The following is a 21,471-nucleotide window of genomic DNA, read 5'->3' as shown; positions in this document are numbered from 1 at the left end:
TACATGTTCCTTTAGAAAATAGAGGGAAAAAAATCATAGTGCAAGCTTTACTTCCTTACAGAAGTCATTACTGACTCTCAAGTGTATATAGGATCTCCCTTTTTCTCTTCCCCACGCATTGTAAGTCCTCACACTTCCCCATATTTCTTCATAGTCTGCACTGTAATTGGCAAAATACTTTTGTGTACATTTTTCACTTATTCAGTAAATATTTAATGTATCAGGCAGAAGTGAGGGGAGAGCAGCCTAAAGCATCTGTCTGAAAGGGCTCAAAGTCAGTGTTGATTTGATTTTGACTCCCTTACCAGACCTCAAGTCCCAAAAGGGCTGGGGGCTTGTCCTGTCCACCTTTAATGTCTCAGAGCTTAACACAGGCGATAGCCAGGCTGACTCAATATTTGCTGAAGGATTAACAAAATTAATGCCTGCCCTCCACTCCCCCCTGCCAAGCATACCAGGAGGGGGCTACCGGTCAGCGTCAGTGGGTGGATATTCCTTTGGGGGTGTGCATGCAAGTCTCTATGCATGCACCCAGGGACCTGGGCCCCTCGTGGAGTCTGCAAACTCCCCGCTCTTGCTGAGGTCTGTGACCTGCGGTATTGTGGACTGAGAAGGGATTAGTTTGGAAGGCAGGCAAAGGAGTCAGGGCAGGGCCAGGATAAGGTATGGGGCCCAGGATGCCCAGGTAGAGATTGTAAAACGGGATAAAGATAGAAAAGGAGATGGAGAGAAAATGTACTGGTGGCCCAGAGCCTGGTCCAACTGTATTCAATTGTCAGGGGTTTGTTCCTTTGATAATGTGCTAAATACTGCTTGTGGATCCTTCCTCCCCAGAAAAAAGCACAATTTCAGGGGGCCTACTGACTGACCCTCTGCCACTAATCTTGAGTGCCCAATTAAGAACCCGAGTATCAATGTTCGACGCTCCCATTTTACCGAAGAGGACACTGGGGCCCAGAGTGGGCAAAGGCCTTGGTCAAGGTGACAGAGTAAGTGAGTACCAGAGCTGCAGAGACTCTGAGCTCAGCCTTTGTGAAGTTGGGGGATGCCCGGCGGCAACGCCCACCTGAATGCTTGCGGAAGGAGTAGGGCCAGCCGGGTGGGGCGGGGCTTACTCACGCCCCGCCCTGCCGCCGGGTTCGGGGGCGGGACCTTTCTCCAACCTGCGCCGCTCCAACATGGCTCCGAGGCTGTGCAGCATCTCTGCGACGGCGCGGCGGCTGCTGGGGGGTCCAAGGCCCGGCGCCGGGGACATTGCGGCTGCTGCGCGGTGAGAGCCGGGCCGAGGGTAGGGGAGCGGCGCGCGCGCGCGGGGGGTGCAGGGGCGGGAGCCAAGGTCTGGGTCTGGGGGATGGGCAGACTCCGGCTTGGAGTCTATGGGTTAGAGGCGGGGGCAAGATCTAGGCCTGGGGAGGAGCTCTCGGCAAAGAATGGGAGAGATGGTAAAGATATGCGTAGGGTCTTTGTCCTAGTGGGTACTTGGCTCTGGGCACAGAATGAAAGATGGGGTGAATGAGAGGGGCATGTCCTGGGCCCTGGAGAGTGGGAACGGGGCAGACGGCAGGAGTGGCTCCTTCTTTACGCCTTTGGGATGATTGTGAAATAGCATCCCCTGGGGGCTTCTAGGAGAGGCAGCTCCTCCCTCGGGAAGTTCTGGGAGGAAGAGATACGGGGAGCAGTGTGGGACCCCCAAAGGCCATGGCTGCAGAGATCCTTTGTGCCCCAATCCTGAACAGTACAAGTGGGGCAAAGGAGGCCTGGGAAGGGATGGGAGTTGCCCAAGGTCACTCCCTCTGGTGTCTCGAGGTGGCATTGGGTCTGGACACAGTTTTCCTGACAACCAGTGCTCTTTGCACCACAACTGGTGGCCTCCTGGGAGGCGGAGGCTGGCTTGGCCAGGCACTCAGCCTGGGCATTTTTTTGGGCGGGGCTCTGGACTGAGGCAGGGCTTTGCTTCCCTGACCAGGCCTGGGAGGCCCCTCCCTCCTCCGTCTCCAGGGCCCTCTCTTTTCCCCATCTCCTCATCACCCTCTAGACACACTTGCCTGTCTCCCCAACTAGCATGTCGAGTCATTTTAATCCAGCCCCTACCACAGGGTTCAGGACAGTATGCTCAAGAACATATTGCTAATGAAGTAAGACACCTGTCTCCCCACCTGTGGAAAGGAAGCAGGGGACCCTCCTGTCCAGCAGCCCAGGCATGAAGCTGCGGAGTTCTGTTTGACCTTGCCATGAGATCCCAGAGCACTGTGCAGCGAGGCTCTTGGGCCGTTGGGAAAGAGGAGCCAGACATGTGCCCCCACCCCGACTGCCCAATAATTGGGGAGAACCCTCCTATCATGAAAAGACCCTGGAGTTTGTCTGGCACCGGCAAATCTAACTCAGCCTTTCTTAGTGGGGTGACCTTGGGCAAGTCATTTGGCCTCTTGAAGTATCAGATTCCTCATTTATAAAATAGGAATGATAAAATAGTATGTGTCTCCTAGAGTTGTTGAGGGTTAAAAGGCCACATCACGTACGTGAGCCTTCTAGCCCCTGGTGAACATGCAACAGATGTTGCCCTCATTCAGACAATTTCTGCATAAACCCCTTATAATATCAGGGCTGAAATGGCCTTGCGGAGATCATCTTCTATGAGCCCCTTGTTTTCCAGATGAGAAAATTGAGGCTGGGGGTGGGACCCCACTTCCCCACGGTAACAGAATCAGTAGGTGGTAGAGCCATTTGTGTGGCAAATATCCTGAGGCCACAAAAGGAGCATGGGACATGGAGGCCACCTGATGCGCGCCTCACTTAACTCACTTGGATGAGGCGCTGAACCTTTGTGAACCTTGGTTTCCTTTTCTGTAAAGTGGGGATGATAATCCCTGCTGGACGTTTTTGCAGGATTGCTGTGAAGGCACTTGGATTAATACTTACCAAGTCACTAAAGAACTGCTTCATAGTTACTTATGCCCTGGTCTCTCTTTAGGTACCTGGGAAATCCCCGCCTGCTGACCTTTAGCCCATCCCATATCTCTCTCGAGTCACTAGAGGGGCAGGCAGCAGCCTTTCTGACCTCTGAGGTTTGGGGGCTGCTGGGGTAGAGACAGAGTGTGGGCTTTGAAGTCAGATGGGTGTGGATTGGAATCCTCTTGGCCATTAATTAACCATCCTTGAATAAGGCATTGAAAAACCTGAGCCTCATTTTTCTCAAAAACATATTGTGAGGATTAGTTCTTAGCACATAGTTATTGCTCAATAAATAGCAGTTGTTACTGTTGCACCAGTAATCCTGTTAACAGAACTTTAGTTCTTTTATTTTTATTATTATTATGTAAGCTCTACGCCCAGCATGGGGCTTGAACTCACAACACTGAGATCAAGAGTCACATGCTCTATCGACTGAGCCAGCCAGGCACTCCAGAACTCCAGTTCTTTTAGTTCTCCTGGTCTGTCTTCTCAGTATACACTTCTGGAACAGTAAGCAGAAACATGGTCCCTTTCTCTAGTCAGCCAACTCAAAACAGAAGTGTATTTCAGAATGTGCATAGAGCTGAGCTTCCTAGCATATAAATCTAGAGAACATTCTGGAGCAATTTCATGTTGGGGAGGGGGCATCAGACTGTTGACCCCTATCGAGAGTGCAAATGTGACATCTACCAAAAAGTTCTCATCCGGGACAAATATTTGTCCCGGAGTTGTTGAGCAACTCCCATGCCAAAAGCACTGTGCTGTGTACCATGTGGGGATGGGAGGACATTGGCTAATGACTTCCCATGTGGCCGGGGAGACAAGACAGATGAAAACTATGAGAAGGCTGATGGGGAAATGTGAGAGGTGTTTTTGTGGAAGGGGCTAAACTGGTCCATCTGGGGCAGCGTCTTCCCATAGATTGGACAAAGCTGCATTGTGTTTTTCTAGGCCTAAGAGGCATTCTTAATATAGTTGAGATACCAGAATCTTTGGCATTCCTGAGATGATATGAATAAAAAAAAAAAAGAAAGAAATTGGGGACTGCTCTAGAGCAGTGATTCTTAAACTTGAGCAGGAATCAGAATCCCATGGTGGGCTTGTTAAAACCCAGGTTGCTAGGCCCACCCCCAGAATTTCTGTTGCCGTAGGTCTAGGATGGGGCCTGAGAATTTCTCAGGTGACATTAATGCTGTGGGTTTCAGAACCACTGGGATAGTGAATCCTGCCTCTGGCTTGGCAAAGTACATGAGAGCTAGAATTCCAAGTGGAGACATCCAGCCTTCGTTTTGTACACAATGCGGAGCCGTAGAAGACTTTTGAGCAGAGCAATAGCATCACCAAAATGGTGCTTTACAAAGATGGATGGGCAGATTAGGAAAAGTGGGGAAAGAGTAGGAGCTGGGAGATCAGTTAGGAAGTTTGGTAGGAACAGTGCACTGCATTGCCATGTCAGGCCCTTTCTCTAGAAGACCCATCCTAATGCCCCTATTTTACAGATAAGGAATTTAAGTCTCAGAGAGATGAAACGGAGCTGAGATCAGAACCTGGATTCATCCAGAATCTGTGCTCTTAGGCACTAATTCTGCTGCTGATAGTGGGGAGCGTAAGGGGTCCTGAGCTCTGCATCCACACTCTGAGCCACCTTTTCTCTAATTTCTTACCTTCCAGCTTTTATTGTCTTTAAGCAGCTCTGTCTTAGCTTCCCTCCCCCCGCCCCATTTATTTCCCAGATGCAGACTGAGCACGTGCCAGGTGCCCAGCACTGTTCCAGGCCCAGGGATACAAGCAGCAGACAAGATCCCTATCCCTGTGGGGCTACTTCTAGTGGGGAGACAATAAACAAGGCACATAATCAAAGAAAAAAACAAAGTATAATGTGGTAGAAGGAGGAAAAATAGAGGACAGGGTGAGAGGGTTTGGGGAGTTCAAGGGTAGGAGAATGTTGTGATTTCACTGCGAAAGTGAAATTTGAATACATGAGAATGTGAGCCTATGGACACTGGCTTGGAGTTCAGACCCTGACCTGGGATTCTGGACAGGTCTTATCTTGGATTTTACCTGGAGAAAAGATCTTTAGAGATAGGTTATACTCCAGCTTGCTCATTTGACACACGGGGAAACTAAGGCCTATAGGCATGAAAGATTAGAGAGGTGGGGGAAGAGATGGGAACCCATCAGAGCTCCTGGATTCCCCTGCCATTCCCCTGGAGTGGAGAGCATTCTAGCCCCCACTCTCTCTCCAACGGCTGGCCTCCTGGCTGTTTATCTTGGTCAGTACTGATGTTAATAAATTACTGGAAGCCCAGTCCTGTAGCACAAAGGTCTTGGCTGACAGTAAGTAGGAGCCACTGTTTTCCCTGCCACTACCCCTTCCAAGGGAAGCATCCCCTCTACATTCAAACTAAAGGTCAAATTTCTCTGCCAGTGGCTTTGTTGAAACACCTGGTTCTTCCCAGTATGTGCCTGATGCTCCCCCACGTCAGTGCTCAAACCTGAGGTGGGGGCTGGCTTCGGAGGAAAGAACTCTGGGTTGGTTCTTGCCTCAGCTCTGCCCCTGATTTATTATGTGACCTTGGGCAGGTTCCTTAAAACTCCTGACTATTTTCTTATGTTAAAAATGGGGATACTAATAGTTATCAACATTACATAGATGCAGCAGGATCATGCTTCTGAAAAGCTGATCATGGATCCCTGACACAGAGGATGTCCTCAGCTGAAATATCTATAGGGAAGCTCCCTTATTCTGGTCACCAAATTTCATAGAACCACACTGATGATCTGATGATAATCGTCTTTTTGGTTTGTTAGTGAAACAAATACATGCATAATGACAGAAAGCCTATGAATTCAGAAACACTTAAAACAATTTTTTGTTAGCTTTACAAAAAAACTATAATGAATAAATAAAAACTTAACCATCTCCCTCTCCCCTCTCCCAGGTTAGCAGTATCAGGTTTGGGACAAATCTTTACCCATCTTTCTCTGTGTTCATACATATGTTTTACTACTTTTAGATGCTTTTATTTGGGGCACCTGGGTGGCTCAGATGGTTAAGCGTCTGCCTTCGGCTCAGGTCATGATCCCAGGGTCCTGGGATCGAGCCCCGCATCAGGCTCCCTGCTAGGCAGGGAGCCTGCTTCTCCCTCTGCCTCTGCCTCTCTCTCTCTCTGACTCTCATGAATAAATAAATAAAATATTTTAAAAAAAAGATGCTTTTATTTCATTTCATCAGTCCCAGTGGCTGCTCCATATTTTGGGAAAAAAAATAATACTTTGATTTGCAAGACAGTTATTTTTATTTTAGTCATAGAAAAGGATTGAAAACGGAGAGGGCTTGCTGGCACTTAAGGACCCCACTGCCAGGCTCCCTGGCTAGAAATCATCCAGCAGGAGACTGGCTTTTCAGGCCTGACTACAAATTGTATCCCTGCTGCTAAGCAAGAAGATTTATAGCCTCTGGCAGCCTAAAAATAAGCCCCACCCCTGCTGGGACCTTGTGTGGGAAGTATAGTTAGGTCTGGCAGGACCTGGTGGCAGGTCCCCTGCTCTGAACAGAATTCATTCTTTTTCTTTCTTTCTCTCTCTCTCTCTTTCTTCCTTTCTTCCTTTTTTCCTTTCTTCCTTCCTCCTTTCCTTTGCCTTGCCTTGCCTTGTCTTTCCGTTCCTTTCTTTCTTTCTTCTTTCCACCTTAGCCAGGTTCACAGGGTGGATATTTGTCAGTTAAATGTTGCCTGGATGAATGAATGAATCTTGCCTTGTATGCCTTTTCACCCCTTCTGTCTGCTTTGATCTGCTAAATCAGCCCTGGAGATTCAGAGACTGGTCAGATCACCTCCTCTGGAGAGTTTGCCCAGACTGCCAAAGGCTTGCTCACCTAGGCTCTCCCTGATACCTCTGGCTACAATTATGTTCCAAAGCCTGCTTCTTCCAGTGGACTGTGACTTCCTCAAGGACAAAGTTTATTTTTCTTTGGCTTTACATTTGTGGGGGCGGGGAAGGGGCACAGGCCAAGTGTAGTGTGAGCACTGGAGAGGACGATGAGTATAGGCTTCTGTCAGAGGAGACAGAAGTTGCAAATAAAGCACTGAGGAAAAGAGCCTGGTATGTTCGGGGAGGAGCAGATCTGGAGAGTAGGGTACACAGGTTGGGCAGAGGGGACAGTAAGGAGGCTGGCAAGATAGGTTGGGCTGTTAGGGGTCTTGGACATCAGGCAAGGTGGGTTTGGGGTTGATCCTCTTGGCAGAGGGCTGCAGATATATGCCCCAAGTGGAGCAGATGTGTGCCCCAGAGAGCCCATTGGAAGGGGGATAAGTAGAGGCAGGGAGGCTGGAGAGAGGTGGGAGGGGCTGCTTCTCCCGGCTTCCCGAGGCCCTGGAAAGCTTCAAGAAAAAGACTGGGCAGCCATGATCTCGAAAAGGGACCAGGTCTGCTCAGCTGGCTCCAGTGATGTTTTACACTCTGGAGCCGCCACTGGATTCCATGGCCCCTTTCCTAGAGATGTGGGTCATCAGGATATCTGAGGAACGGGGGGCAGGATAGCTGAGCAGATGGAAGAGCCAGGGCCATCCGCACCTCTTTTTGTCCTCCTGAATTCCTCTGCCCTGCAGCTTCTATTCCAAGGACAACGAAGGTAGCTGGTTCCGCTCCCTCTTTGTGCACAAGGTGGATCCCCGGAAGGATGCCCACTCCACCCTGCTATCCAAGAAGGAAACCAGCAACCTCTACAAGATCCAGTGTGAGTGGCTTCTGAGCCAGCCCGCCCTCCCGGAGCCTCTGGGGGCCTGTGAGGCTTCAGCTGGGACATGAGAGGGGCCGGGACATCCTGAGCTGTCCTGGGAGCCCTGGCCCTGTGGGATGACCCCCCATCCCCGCTCCCCACAGATACACGCACCCCTTGCTTCACCTCCCACTCTCTTTCCTCTGTTGCAGTTCACAATGTGAAGCCTGAGTGTCTGGATGCCTACAACAGCCTGACGTGAGCATCCTCCTCCATTTGCTTGTCCCATCCCCTACTTGGGTGCGAGACTCCATCCCAGCCTCGTTCTCCTTGCAGAAATCTAGGAGATGTAGATTTCAGAGCCAAAAGTCCTAAGGATGAATTGTCCAGCCTCTGCATCTTAGAGATGGGGAGACTGAGGCCCAGCCCTGAGGGCCTGAGTTGGAACCCTTATCTCAGGGGCCCTGGTGGCTGGTGTGAGCCCTCCCTCGTCTCTCTGTCCCCCCCCTCCCCCACCCCAGGGAGGCTGTGCTACCCAAACTGCACCTGGATGAGGACTACCCCTGCTCGCTCGTGGGCAACTGGAACACATGGTACGGGGAGCAGGACCAGGCAGGTGAGGTGCCCACCTCCCCAGTGCCATTGCCACCCAGCCCAGGTCTCTGGCATCCCTCATGCCTGGCCACCCTCCTCTCCCTCTCTCCAGCGGCACTTGGAGGGATCTTTCTAAATGGAGTCTTCGTTGGCTCACTCTGTTGCTCTTCTCAAGGGCCTGGGATGCCCTGCCTGTAACTTTTCCCTCTTGGTCCTCAGTATGAGATTTATCCCTTTTCTACTGGCCAGCATTCCTGGTCTTGGTAGACTTCCATCCATAGAGTATTTTTGCTGTTCCCCTTGGGAAAGAGGCCTTTAAACTCTAGGGTCAGACCATTTTGCAGATAGGAAAATCAAGGCACAGATGGAGTCAGAAGGCAGGTAAGGAATAGGCCAAGGATGGGAAAGAACAAAAGTCTGAGCTTCCAAACTGCTGGTCAGCCAACTGCCCGCAGCTCTAGCCGGCCTGACTTACCCTTTGGAAACCTTCCTCCTTCAATCCCAGCCATGCTCCCAGGGATGGCAAGACTGTTTCCTTTCTTCTCTTCCACCTTTCTTATTGGAAGGAGTAGTAGTTTACTGGGACTGCCGTAACGAAGTGCCAACTGCTGGGTGGCTAAAACAACAGAGGTCGATTCTCTCAAGTTCTGGAGCCCAGGAGCCTGAAATCTAGGTGTTGGCAGGGCCATGCTCTCTCCAGAGTCTCTAGGGGAGAATCTTACCTTGCCTTTTCCAGCTTCTGGCAGTTGCTGGAAATCCTTGACTTTCCTGGGCTTGTAGATGCATCCCTCTTCATCTCTGCCTCTGTTGTCATAGAGCGTTCTCCCTGTGTGCTTCTGTCTTCACATGTTGTCCTCTTGGTGTCTGTGTCCAAATCTCCCTCTTCATATGAGGACATCAGTCGTTGAATTTTGGGCCCTCTGCCTCTGTTGTCATAGAGCGTTCTCCCTGTGTGCCTCTGTCTTCACATGTTGTCCTCTTGGTGTCTGTGTCCAAATCTCCCTCTTCATATGAGGACATCAGTCGTTGAATTTTGGGCCCACCCAGTATGATGGCATCTGAGCTCTGTGAAGCATCTGTGAAGACCCTATTTCCAAATAAGGTCGTATTCTGAGGTTCTGGGTAGGCATGAACTTCGGGGGAAGGGGGACACCATTTGACCCAGAATAGGGGCTATGATAAAAAGTTCAAACGGGCGCCTGGGTGGCTCAGTTGGTTAAGCGACTGCCTTCAGCTCAGGTCATGATCCTGGAGTCCCGGGATCGAGTCCCACGTCGGGCTCCCTGCTCAGCAGGGAGTCTGCTTCTCCCTCTGACCCTCTTCCCTCTTGTGCTCTCTGTCTCTCATTCTCTCTCTCTCAAATAAATAAATAAAATCTTTAAAAAAAAAAAAAGTTCAAACAGTACAAAGAGTTTTCAGTGAAAAGCAAGCTTCCCTTCTGCCCCAGAGCCCCAGGCCTCAGTTCTCTGCCCCAGAGGCATCTCCTGTCACAATCTCTTAGGTCTCCATTGAGAGATGGTACATAGCCCAGCATCTCTGGATATGTCCCCATACTCCTAAACAGATGTGCTAGCATACTGTTCATGCTGTTCTGGTCCTTGTTTGTTTTTTGTTGTTTTTTTTTTTTAATTCACTGTCTTAGAATATTCCATTTTAGCCTATCAGACCTACTCCACTTTTGTCCAGTCTATCCATTATAAGCCTGGTGGTCAGCTTCATGTGTGCTCTTGTGCCTTGGGTACAAGGACACATCTGATCTTCTTGTGCTATTTAAGGAAGGTTGGGTGCAAATATTATTCCCGTTTTCAAGATGAGGACATTGAGGCCTGGAGGAGGTCAAAGGCCACCTGGCAGACCTGGAGCTCAAACCTAGGCCTCCTGGGCTTGTGTCTGGGGTTATCCCCTGCCCAGCGCTATCTCCCACCAAGGCAAAGGGAACTCAGAGAGTCCTGGTGCTAAGGGGACCCAGCTGGAGACTGCCCCATTTCATATACCCTTAGCCAGCCTTGGGGAAAGCAGGGCAGAGTCCCAGCAGCCCTCTGACCTGTTCCTCCCATTTTCTCCCCCACACAATAGTACACCTGTGGCGATTCTCAGGCGGCTACCCAGCCCTCATGGACTGCATGAACAAGCTCAAAAGCAACAAGGTATGTCAGTGTCCGCTCCACAAACCTCTCTGAACATTGGCTCTGGCTCAGCCCTGTGCGGGGAGCTGCCACTGCTCCCCCATGGGGACACAGCGCTAGGGTGGGGGGGCTCTTCATGGCCACCATGCCCAGACTGCCGTGCCCGCAGGAGTACCTGGAGTTCCGAAAGGAGCGGAGCCAGATGCTACTGTCCAGGAGAAACCAGATGCTCCTTGAGTTCAGCTTCTGGAATGAGCCACAGCCCAGAGCAGGCCCTAACATCTATGAGCTGAGGACATACAAGCTCAAGGTACCTCCCCCTCACCAGTTCCCTGCCTGCCTCCTGCTTTCCCTGCTGTGGTGCTGCTTTACAGATACCCTGGCATGGGGGGACGGGAGTTCCTGTGCCCCAGCACCTAGACTGGGGCTTCTGGCCTCTCCCTTCCTATGGGCTCAGAACATGTGCACCCATGCACACCCAGGTGTGAGTCAGGGCCCCTGAATGAGGCCAAGTGGCCCCTGGGGCTGGGGAGATAGGACAGTTTCCCATCTCCACCTAGCTGTGACATTGGAATCTGAGATGGGGGCTCATTTCCATTCTTTCCTCTGGTTCTCTTTCAGCCAGGAACCATGATTGAGTGGGGGAACAACTGGTGAGTGGCAGTGCCAGGGGTTGGGGGGACCCTGCCTACCTGCCCTGCCTAGTTCCCTGGCATGCCACCTTTCCCAGGGCCATATGGCAGGGAGCCTGGCATCCTCTGCCCCTCATGGATCTAGGAGAAGGATCCAGCTAGGAGGTGAGGATCTCCTAGAGGATTGTGAGGCCTCCCCTAGTAGTAGAATACCCAGCCCCTGGCTGTATCTCTGTCACCCCTTTCCCTGACCATCTCTGAGAGCTGAGGGTCCTACCTCTGGCTCCTCCCTTGAGGTGTGGCTGAGAAATCAGCCTGGGGACACCGCAGAGGGCCTTTTGCACTGGTCCTGGCCTCTGTTCCACGCTCTTCTTGCCATCCCTAGGGCTCGGGCCATCAAGTACCGGCAAGAGAACCAGGAGGCGGTGGGCGGCTTCTTCTCGCAGATAGGAGAGCTCTACGTTGTCCATCATCTCTGGGGTAGGCTGGGGACCCTCCAGGGCCCCTCTGCTAGTCCCCTTTCCCCACTGTCACTCTTTATAGATAGTGCGAATGCATTAGTGCCCTTTTGGAGTTTACATTCTATCAGGGAGAGATACTACCTCCGACATAAACTAACACAAAAACATTATTTCCAATTATTACAAATAATAAAGAGGCAGGGAAAAATGATAAAGAAACACATGGGAATGGCTTGGATAGACAAAGAAGGCCTCTCTGAGGAGGTAAAATGTTAACTAAGCTAAAGGATGAGAAAGAGCCAGCTTGTGAATTGCCAGGGAAGGGCATTCTAAGTAGAGGGTACAACATGTGCAAAGGTCCTGCGGTGGGGAAAAGGCCTTTGAAGAGTGCAGAGGAGGCCAGTGTGAAGAGCGTGTGGAGAGAGGGACATACCAGATCAGGCTGGGCCTTGCAGGCTGTGGGATTGGGATTTATCCTGAATGCAGCGGGAGACTGATGCAGCATTTTAAGCAGCATGACATGACCTGATTTGTGTTCCAGTAGGATTCCTCAGGTTGCCATGTGCTTTGCCGAGGGTGCTTTGTAGGGGAGCAAGAGAGGAAGTGAGGCATCAGGAGATGGTTAAACTAGTTCAGGCAGATGAGTTCAGGAGGATTGTAGCCTGGCCTAACGTGGTGGCAAGTGAGGATGCTGAAAAGGCCACAGATAGAGTCATTAGTCTGGAGGTGGAGCCAGTGGGCCTTGTGGCTGAATTGTCTGTGTGGCGTGAGGCAGGGAGAGGAGAACTCCAGATTCTTGCTTGAGCAGCTGTGTGTCTCTTACTGAGACCCCAGACGGAGCAGGTTGAAGGGGTCAGGAGTGTAATTTTGGCCCTTGGAAATGTTGCATTTGAGATGCTGACACATCCGAGTGGAGACATGAAGTGGGCACTGGATACATGGGTGTGGAGTCTGAGGGAGAGTTCTGGGCTGGAAATAGAAAGTTGGGAGTTGTCAACAAATGTACTAATGGGATGAGATTGTCAAAGCAGCCAATCTTTGCTAACAGTTCGAGACATCGGGAAGAGACAGCAGGACAGGGTTTGGGGCAATGACAGGAGGGCCCTGTGCTAGGTATAGGATCAGATCCTCTGTTCCCACGGAATGAGCCAATGCCTTTCCCACAGCCTATAAGGACCTACAGTCTCGGGAAGAGACTCGAAATGCTGCCTGGAGGAAGAGGGGCTGGGACGAAAACGTCTACTACACAGGTGAGTGCTTCCTCTAGGGGGTCAGCCTAGCCCTTGGAGGTCATCTGCCCAGAGCCCAATCTGAGGATGGAATCCCCTTTGCAAGGAGGTCAAGTCTCACTCGATTACCTCCAGTGAGTGGGATTCTGTCCTGGTGGCACACTCCACGTGATCTAAGCAGTGGGTCTTGGTGAGTGCTCCAGGCGATGAAAGCACAGATGGTCCCTATGCACTGTGACCTCAGGCGGGGTTCTTCACCACAGCGAGGCTGTTTCCTCATCTCTAAGATGGTGACAGTGATAGTGCCTCCCTCAGAGGGCTGGAAGGAAGATTCTAGGAGCTAAGTTAGGAAAAGTGCTTCACCCAGACTGGCACAGAGGAAGCACACAGCAAATTTTTTTTTTTTTTTTTTTTAAAGATTTTATTCATTTACCCGACAGAGAGAGACACAGCGAGAGAGGGAATACAAGCAGTGGGAGTGGGAAAGGGTTCAGAAGCAGGCTTCCCGCCGAGCAGGGAGCCTGACGCGGGGCTTGATCCCAGGACCTGGAATCATGACCTGAGCCGAAGGCAGACGCTCAACGACTGAGCCACCCAGGCGCCCCCACACAGCAAATTTTTTGAGGAAGTTTTTTGTTCTCTGTGTTTGCCACATTGCTGGGACCCCTGAGAACCACTTGGAGTCAACAGGTGTTGATTGAGCGAGCCCTCACTGTGTGCCAGGGACTGCAGTGGGTGGGTGGCTAGGGGCCACAGAATGAACAGGAGCCTTTCCCTCCCCTTGAGGAGCTTACAATTAAGCGTCCACACTTACCAGAAGGTGTGGGGGAGAATGCGCTTCCTGAAGGAGTTAGCGGGAGCCTCACTCTTGAAAGTGTGATATTGAATGATTGTATCAGGATCTCCTGGAAGCTCGTTAGAAATGCCAAATCTCAACTTCTGCCCCCATCTGCTGAATCAGAATCTGCACTTTAACAAGAACTGTAGGTAATTTGTACGCATAGTAATGTTTGAACATCTCTGAGCAAGAGCATAGTGGCTGACCTCCTGGGTGACCTTGGGCTGACCTCCTCTGGGCTGTAGTCTCCCTATCTGTAAAATGAATCATTTGAACTAAATCAGTGTTTTTCAAATCTTAGCCACTTGAGGACACCCTCATGGCTTTTGTCCTACCGGTATACTAGGGCTATAATTATTTTCTTGATATTTTTCTTTAAATCCCCCTACTTTCTTCTACACCTAGCTTTGTCCTAAGCGTTATTATCAATGAAGTCACTTTTTGCTGTGCTACTTATTCTTTCACATCACAGGAACATAAATATATAATTATGAAAACAAAAAAATGTTGTATGTATCTCGGCACCAGGTGCCCTCTTATGCCACAATTGGGCGCTCTCCATTCCAGGAGGGCAGCGGGGCTTCCCCTGTCTCAGCATCCCAGGCCTCCTCCTCCTTCAAAGTCCACTTTTGGGGTTGGCTTGCCTCTGCATCCTCTGTGACCTCTGCCTCTCTTTCCACAGTCCCATTGGTGCGACACATGGAGTCTCGGATCATGATCCCATTGAAGATCTCGCCTCTCCAGTGATGCTGCCTCTGCCCCCGCCTCCTTCCCCTTCTCCCTCAGGGCAGCCATGGACAGAGGAGCTCCCAGTCCTGCTGTCTTAGTTTTCTCTTGGATCTGGGAGGACTCTGGGGGCTTGTGCTCAGCTCAGAGAAGGGGAAGCTGAAGGATGACAGGGTTCTGAGGACTTGCAGCCCTGCCCAGACCCTTCCCACCTTCCCCGCTCACCCCTTCCCCTGTGCCAGAAGCAGTTTTTAATTTCTCTGAATGAAGAACAGCAGCCTTTTATGTCTTCTCACATTTCCCCCTGAGATTCCGCATCTGAAGGCCACCAGTCCCCAGTTATCAGCATGGAAGCCCTCTGTTTAGCTTTAGTTGTACTAAAAGTAGTGTGTTGAGTGGTTAGAGAGGAGGTGGGAAGGGAGATCAGACCAGGCCTGGCTCTCTGGAATTCCCTGGTCTCCACTGGGCCACCCACTTGCTGGATCGTCTGAGCCAAGTCCCTCCTGTCAGGGAAAAGCCTAAAAACTGCCTCAAGAAGAAAAGGGGAAAACCTTCAAGTTAGCACAGAGTGAGGTCCTACATATTCCACTCAGAAGGCTGGGTAAAAGGGATGGGCGCTGGGAAGGATCTGGGTCACAGAATGGGACATGAACCTAGAAGGTAGAACAGAATTCAGAACTTGGATTTGAACTGCAGAATTTGGAATACGGAATCAGGAATATAGAACAGAGGTTATAGAAGACCACCTGCGAAGGGGTTCTTAATACAAGACAGTTGGAAAGAGGCTTTTCTCTTTCTCCCTCCATGATATTGAGACCTTGACTGTTTAGTTTCAGTAGGGAGAATCTCCTGCCCTTTCTTTTTCATTCCTGCAGGCAAAGTAAAGGGCCAGGGCCTGTATTTCTCTCACCCTGCATTCCTTTTCTCTCTTCATATTCTGTCAGCCCAACCCCCATTCTACTGGGCCACTAGGTATGTGGATTGGGTTCAGTGACTTTGGGAGCCTCCTGGGTGATCGCTACACCTCATGAACCTCTAGGTTGCTTGATTCTATCTCCCTTTGAGGAAAACTTGTGCTGGAGTCACTAATGGAACCAATTAAATATTTACTATAAATCATGATGTTTTTTCTTCATCTGCGAGGAACTTAGGCAGGTGCTAGAGGCAGGACCAGTTTCCTAGTTCCACCTTGCTGATTTACTTCCCTTGCCTTGTATTGTGTTCCCTGAGCTACAATCGGGGAGGGCCTTCCCCCATGGCAGAAGGCATTCAGGACATCAGCATTTCTACCTCCAGATAAGTAGAATTTACACCAAAAGTCTTGAACTCTGTAGAATTCGTCCCAGGAGTAGAAAACACTTGAGGCTGTCAAATGCTGCGTTAGAGTTGTGACTCTGCCCTAGGCAAATGGGGAAACACTTGATGCATCCGTGGGAAAAAACAAGCGTTAATTAATGCCTTCCCTGACTTGCTGCCCTCACTAGTGTGGGATGTTTGGGTGAATAAGACAATGGTTAAATATAGAAGTTATGAAGGTAAATCCACAGGGGTTCGAGTGTTGGCACTACCACGCTCTCGCGTTATCTTGGGCATATGACACTCCTTCAACTATTAATAGAGCGCCTACTAGCTGCTGGACGTTGCTTTAGGCGCTGAAGAAAGTAAACGAGGCAAAGAATCGGCCCTTGCAGCCTCAGTTTCCTGGTTTTGGAGGGCAGCGTGAGGGTGTTGGCTGCTGGTTCTCGCCCTGACAACCCCAGAGCCGCGGCCGCTGCTCCCACGCCGCCCGGTCGCCACTTGCACCACGCGCCCGCTGCCATTCTGGACCTCGGCGCTTCGCTTCCGGCCTCCGCGCCTCGCTTCTGGCCAGCCGCTCTTTCCTTCCGCTTCTCTATAGTGTGCGGGAATACGTCTCCCTGCCGCCGGAAGTGGCTAGCTTGCTGCGACCGGTTCCGGGCTTGGAGCGGTGAGCGGGGCGCAGGGATAGCGGGCAAGGTCGGAGGGGTGGAGCGGGGCTGGGCGCTCCGGGACAGAGGTGCAGACCTCCGGGAGGGCGTCCCCAGGCTGGGGGTCGACCCGAGTTCTCCGGGGTCACCAGCCGCTCGGCGCCGCGCGCTCAGTCTCTTCAGGTGAAAATGATGTTGGCTGCAGCAGAATCGGACCCCGCATGGTAGCCTCTAGGTGACGACGATGATGTCGATGTCGAAGGTGGTAGTGATAATAGCTCACATTTATTGTGTGCTTACGTGTGCCGGGCTGTCTTTACTGGGTTTCCGAAGTCGGGATTTCCCACATTTCAGCCTTTCGCGTCCCAATTTTGTGGGTTGTGCCCAATTTACCGTTTAAGACTTTGCTAAAGGGTTTTTTTTTTTTTAAGATTTTATTTATTTATTTGACAGAAACACAGTGAGAGGGAACACAAGCAGGGGGAGTGGGAGAAGGAGAAGCAGGCTTCCCGTGGAGCGGGGAGCCCGATGCGGGGCTCGATGCGGGGCTCGATCCCAGGACTCTGGGATCATGACCTGAGCTGAAGGCAGATGCTTAACAACTGAGCCACCCAGGCGCCCCTTCGATAAAGGTTTTTGGTCGAGTCACCTTTTACTTCTTAAACGTAAATTTTCTTTAAGAGAACATTTTAAGTCTCTCCCCTGAATGGAGACTTGTCCTATGTAGAAGGTAGTGATAACTAATATATTTAACATGAAAATATTCTTAATTCTGGCTAGATTTCATTGTCTAAGGCTCTGAGACAGAGTCCTTTTGTTAACAAAGGAACATTGATTGTTCACAGATGTTAAAGACAAACTAGGGAAATGAGATGTTCTTGAAGCAATCAGAAGTTTCTAAAAAGAATTGAAAGGGGATTAACTTTCTCCTTAGGTGTTCAACATTATTTCAGATCACCCATGTACCATCTAAAGCCCCAGTCCTAGGTCGTCATCATCACCTTCACCAGCGGAGTGCCTCCTGTGTCAATGTCCACAGCAACCCCTGAGGTAGGGACTGTTACTCTCTTTTGATCTGTGAGGAAGCAGGCCCAGAGAACAGTGAAGCAACTTGTCCCAGGATTCATAGTAGTAAAACAGTAGCGTGGAGACTCCAACTCAGGGCTTCTCTGACTCACTACCATGAGCTGTTAGTTCCTTCAGTAATTGTTGGTGACAGATTTGTTGGGGTGAGGGGTATAGTGCTGCCAACCTCAGGGCTGTGGTGACAACCAGGAGAGGTAGCAGAGGGAGGATGCTTTGTGACTCAAGTCCCATGAAATGTAGGTTGCATTCTTTTAAATTTTAGGACCAACCAAAGATTTGATGGCATTGCCAAGTGAGATGATAGCAAGACACACTGGTGTCAAAATAATGTAGTTGTCAAAGAGCACTGATCTGGCATCAGATGGACCCAAGCTTTAGCATATTCTGTGTGGCCTTCGGCACCTCATTCACCTTTCTGAACCTCAATGTTCTCATCCATAAAATGGTACTTGTTCTTATCTGAAAGTTTTCTTATAAGGATCTAGTGAGAACATATGCTTAAAGCGCTTAGATCAGGTCCAGCATGCGGTGATCAATCAATAATATTGGGAACGTGTATATATGCTAGGCTGAGTTTAGTCAGGGATGTGGTTTGTGGTGCCTTTAAAGGAGGTGGAGCTAGAAAAGGTGAGTTTTTTTTGGACAGGCTGAGGGCTGATTCCCCCCTTAGAGAGTGTGCTCACGGTGGTGGCGGGGGCAGAGCAGAGGGAGAGAGAATCTTGAGCAGGCTCCACACCTAGCACAGAGCCTGATGTAGGGCTTGAACTCACAACCCTGAGATCAAGACCTGGCTGAGATCAAGGGTCAGCTGCTTAACCAATGAGCCACCCAGGCGCCTCATTCCCTCTTTTTATTTTTTTATTTTTGAAAAGATTTTATTTATTCATTTGAGAGAGAGGGAGAGAGTACGAGCAGGGGGGAGAGGGAGAAGCAGTCTCCCCACTGAGCAGGGAGCCCAACAAGGGGCTGGATCCCAGGACCCTGGGATCATGGGATCATGACCTGGGCTGAAGGCAGCAGCTTAACTGACTGGGACACCCAGGCACCCCTCCCCACTTTTACAGAGGATTAAAATGAGGCTTTAGAGGGTTCAGTGACCTTTTTTTTTTTTTTTTTGAGTTAACAAGGGGATAAGTGGCCAGAACTACTAGTTAGACTTCAGTATTCTGACTCCAGGAAAATCTCCCAATTCCAACTCTGGAAAAGAAAATTTTTTTTTTTTTAAAGATTTTATCTGTTTGGCAGAGAGAGACACAGCGAGAGAGGGAACACAAGCAGGGGGAGTGGGAGAGGGAGAAGCAGGCTCCCTGCGGAACAGGGAGCCCGATGTGGGTCCTGGGATCATGACCTGAGCCGAAGGCCGACACTTAACCGACTGAACTGAACCACCGAGGTGCCCCCAACTCTGAAAAATCTTAAAAGTTTCCTCCTTTTAACAGGTCTCTGCTTTTTCCTCCTGACCTCACCAAACAACCATGTCATCAGAATCAAGCAAAAAACGGAAGCCCAAAGTGATCCGAAGTGATGGAGCTCCAGCTGAAGGGAAGCGTAACCGTTCTGACACAGAGCAGGTGAGATCAGCCAGGGCTGCCACATTGCTGAGAAATTACAGCTCGTGACCAAGCACCTAGCTGTGAGTTTGCAGCAGCTGAGGGTCACAGGGACAACCTTCCAGGTGGCCTCTGCTTGACCAGGTGCCTGGACTTCCCTTGGTTCTACAAACCTGAGTATTTACATCTGGTTTAGCTGCAGCATCCCAAGAACCAACAAGCCTATGTTAGACATAAATAGTGCCTGAACAAAGAGTGCGTTCTAATATGGTGTAGGTCTCCATTTTTCCTGATGGTCAGAAGAAGCCAGTATCTGCAGCACACCACTGGTGATTGGAGATGTGGCATCCCTGGTCTACTACTGAGATAGTATCAGAACGACAGCCCCACAGAATCTCTTCTGTGACTTGAGAGCTCATGTGGTCAGCAGGTTCTTCCTTTTACTGTTATTCTGTCCTTGAATCTGTCAAGCTAATTGATGACTTAATTGTTTTGATTGTTTCGTTACTTTATTTTTTATTTATTTATTTTTAAGATTTTATTTATTTATTTGAGAGAGAGCAAGCACAAATGAGGGGAGGGGCAGAGGGAGAGGGAGAAGCAGGCTCCCTGATGCAGGGCTCTGTCCCAGGACCCTGGGATCATGACCTGAACTGAAGGCAGATACTTAACTGACTGAGCTACCCAAGCACCCTACTTTTTTTTTTTTAAGCTAGAATAGAGAAACATAAGAGCTTGAATTTAAGTAGAAAATGATGTTTTCCTCAGATTTAGGAAATCTAGATTAACAAAAAACCTTACCCATTGCAGGCATTGGTTCTTTTTTTATTGGGATATAATTGACATATAACATTATATTAATTTAGGGTGTACAACATTTGATATCTGTATATATTGTGAAATGATCACCACAAAAATCTAGTTAATATCCATCCCTATGTGTAGTTAAAATTTTTATTTCCTCTGATAAGAACTTTTTTTTTTTAATTAAGTAGGCTCCACGCCTAGTGTGGAGCCTGACATGGGGCTTGAATTCACAACTCTGAGATCAAGACCTGAGCTGAAATTAAGAGTTGGACACTTAACTCACTGAGCCACTCAGCCACTCAGTTATGAGAACTTTTAAGACCTACTATCTTAGCGACTTTTAAATATGCAATGCAGGATTATTAACTATAGTGGACTCTCTCTTCATGAAATGTGTTCCGTTCACTCCAAAGGCTAAGTGACCAGTTATGATATTTTAGCCTCTGCTAAAGCTTGATTTGACCATCTAAACACTCATCAGTAGGAATATAGTTAAATGAATCCTGGTTCATCTATATGGTGGATTATCACGCAGCCATTTTGATAGGTATTTAAATTTATTGGGATAAGAAATTGCAAAAAGTAGCATGGATAGTATGATCCCATTTTGTTTAAAAATAAAATTTGTGGGCGCCTGGGTGGCTCAGTTGGTTAAGTGACTGCCTTCGGCTCAGGTCATGATCCTGGAGTCTCTGGATCGAGTCCCGCATCGGACTCCCTGCTTGGCAGAGAGTCTGCTTCTCCCTCTGACCCTCCCCCCTCTCATGTGCTCTCTCATTCTCTCTGTCTCAAATAAATAAATAAAATTTTTTTTTAAATATTTTATTTATTTATTTGAGAGAGAGAATGAGAGATAGAGAGCACGAGAGAGAAGAGGGTCAGAGGGAGAAGCAGACTCTCTGCTGAGCAGGGAGCCCGATGTGGGACTCGATCCCGGGACTCCAGGATCATGACCTGAGCCGAAGGCAGTCGCTTAATCAACTGAGACACCCAGGCGCCCATAAATAAAATCTTAAAAAAAAATAAAAATTTGTGTTTATCCACAGTATTAAAAATAATTATTTCAGGATGGGAGGTGAGATTACAGGCAACTTTTCATTTTGTTTTTGATACTTCTCACTATGTTTTGAGTCTCTGACACCAAGCATTCATTACTTTATAATTAGAAAGAAGAAAAGAGGAATGAATTCTTTTCCATTTTGAAAAGAAGAAAAACATTTGATTTGAGGACCAGATTTTTTAGAGACCTGATTTGGGGTTTCACTGTTACTGATTTCAGCCCAGTGTCCCTGGTCCCAACAGGGAGACTCTTATTCCCCACCCAAAGCCTGTATCCTTGCCTCCACAGGAAGGTAAATACTACAGCGAGGAGGCTGAAGTGGACCTGCGGGACCCTGGCAGAGACTATGAACTGTATAAGTACACATGCCAGGAGCTACAGAGGCTCATGGCTGAGATCCAGGACCTGAAGAGCAGAGGAGGCAAGGATGTGGTAAGGAGTGGGACTAGGATTGGGCAGACATGAACCTGGTGGGTTTGCATGGATGGACTTGTTTTGCACCCATCAGAGCCCTTCCTCATCTTGGTCTTCTGTCCTAGCCATGATCAGGTGGTTGGAGTCTGGGAGCTCCAGAGATGTGCCCGTTAACCTATGGGAACATGTCATCACCATCCAACCACCAATTACAGTAACAAAAGTACAGGACAATTTTTCTCATAACTGTAATTTGATAATTCATCTAACTGATATTACATGCTAGGCATTTTGCTAGGTTTTGAGAAATGATACGTGTAAATTCCTTTG

At 49.4% G+C, this 21,471-nt stretch overlaps 2 protein-coding genes across 12 annotated transcripts in view; both read left to right on the top strand.

The window, feature by feature from the left end:
- The first annotated feature begins 1,147 nt into the window (after window positions 1–1,147).
- On the top strand, window positions 1,148–15,394 carry NIPSNAP1 (nipsnap homolog 1). Of its 2 annotated transcripts, XM_025858241.1 has the most exons (10): window positions 1,148–1,270; window positions 7,563–7,690; window positions 7,885–7,930; window positions 8,194–8,288; window positions 10,343–10,413; window positions 10,562–10,702; window positions 11,014–11,045; window positions 11,410–11,504; window positions 12,652–12,735; window positions 14,235–15,394. In XM_025858241.1, exons 1-10 carry the CDS (start codon window positions 1,179–1,181, stop codon window positions 14,297–14,299), a joined length of 849 nt encoding a protein of 282 aa, XP_025714026.1. In that variant the 5' UTR covers window positions 1,148–1,178; the 3' UTR covers window positions 14,300–15,394. The 2 variants fall into 2 exon arrangements, with proteins under 2 accessions (XP_025714026.1, XP_025714027.1); XM_025858242.1 differs by lacking the exons at window positions 11,014–11,045; window positions 11,410–11,504.
- A 761-nt stretch (window positions 15,395–16,155) lies between these two features.
- The window catches only part of THOC5 (THO complex subunit 5), a 42,147-nt gene continuing 36,831 nt past the window's right edge, over window positions 16,156–21,471 (top strand). For 4 of the 10 annotated variants that reach the window (XR_003205456.2, XR_012376436.1, XM_025858100.2 and 1 more), the window contains exons 1-4: window positions 16,156–16,244; window positions 17,159–17,274; window positions 18,750–18,881; window positions 21,016–21,159. Coding sequence is in view for 8 of the 10 variants with exons in the window: in XM_025858100.2 (XP_025713885.1) it covers window positions 18,786–18,881; window positions 21,016–21,159 (240 nt within the window). In the remaining 2 variants the exon portion in view is untranslated. The other 6 variants (XM_025858095.2, XM_025858096.2, XM_073886846.1 and 3 more) reach the window with 6 other exon arrangements.

Source organism: Callorhinus ursinus, unplaced genomic scaffold, assembly GCF_003265705.2.
Source record: "Callorhinus ursinus isolate GAN/ISIS: 27379988/994484 unplaced genomic scaffold, GSC_fseal_2.0 scaffold72, whole genome shotgun sequence".
Lineage (NCBI taxonomy): Eukaryota > Metazoa > Chordata > Mammalia > Carnivora > Otariidae > Callorhinus > Callorhinus ursinus.
Note: the sequence above shows the minus strand (reverse complement) of the source record. Positions and strands in the feature narration are given on the sequence as shown.

Coding starts and splice junctions, on each gene's coding strand:
- NIPSNAP1 (XM_025858241.1), top strand. CDS start 1,179: ATGGCTCCGAGGCTGTGCAGCATCTCTGCGACGGCGCGGCGGCTGCTG. Junction 8,289..10,342: donor CGGGGAGCAGGACCAGGCAG/GTGAGGTGCCCA, acceptor CCCACACAATAG/TACACCTGTGGCGATTCTCA. Junction 10,414..10,561: donor ACAAGCTCAAAAGCAACAAG/GTATGTCAGTGT, acceptor CCGTGCCCGCAG/GAGTACCTGGAGTTCCGAAA.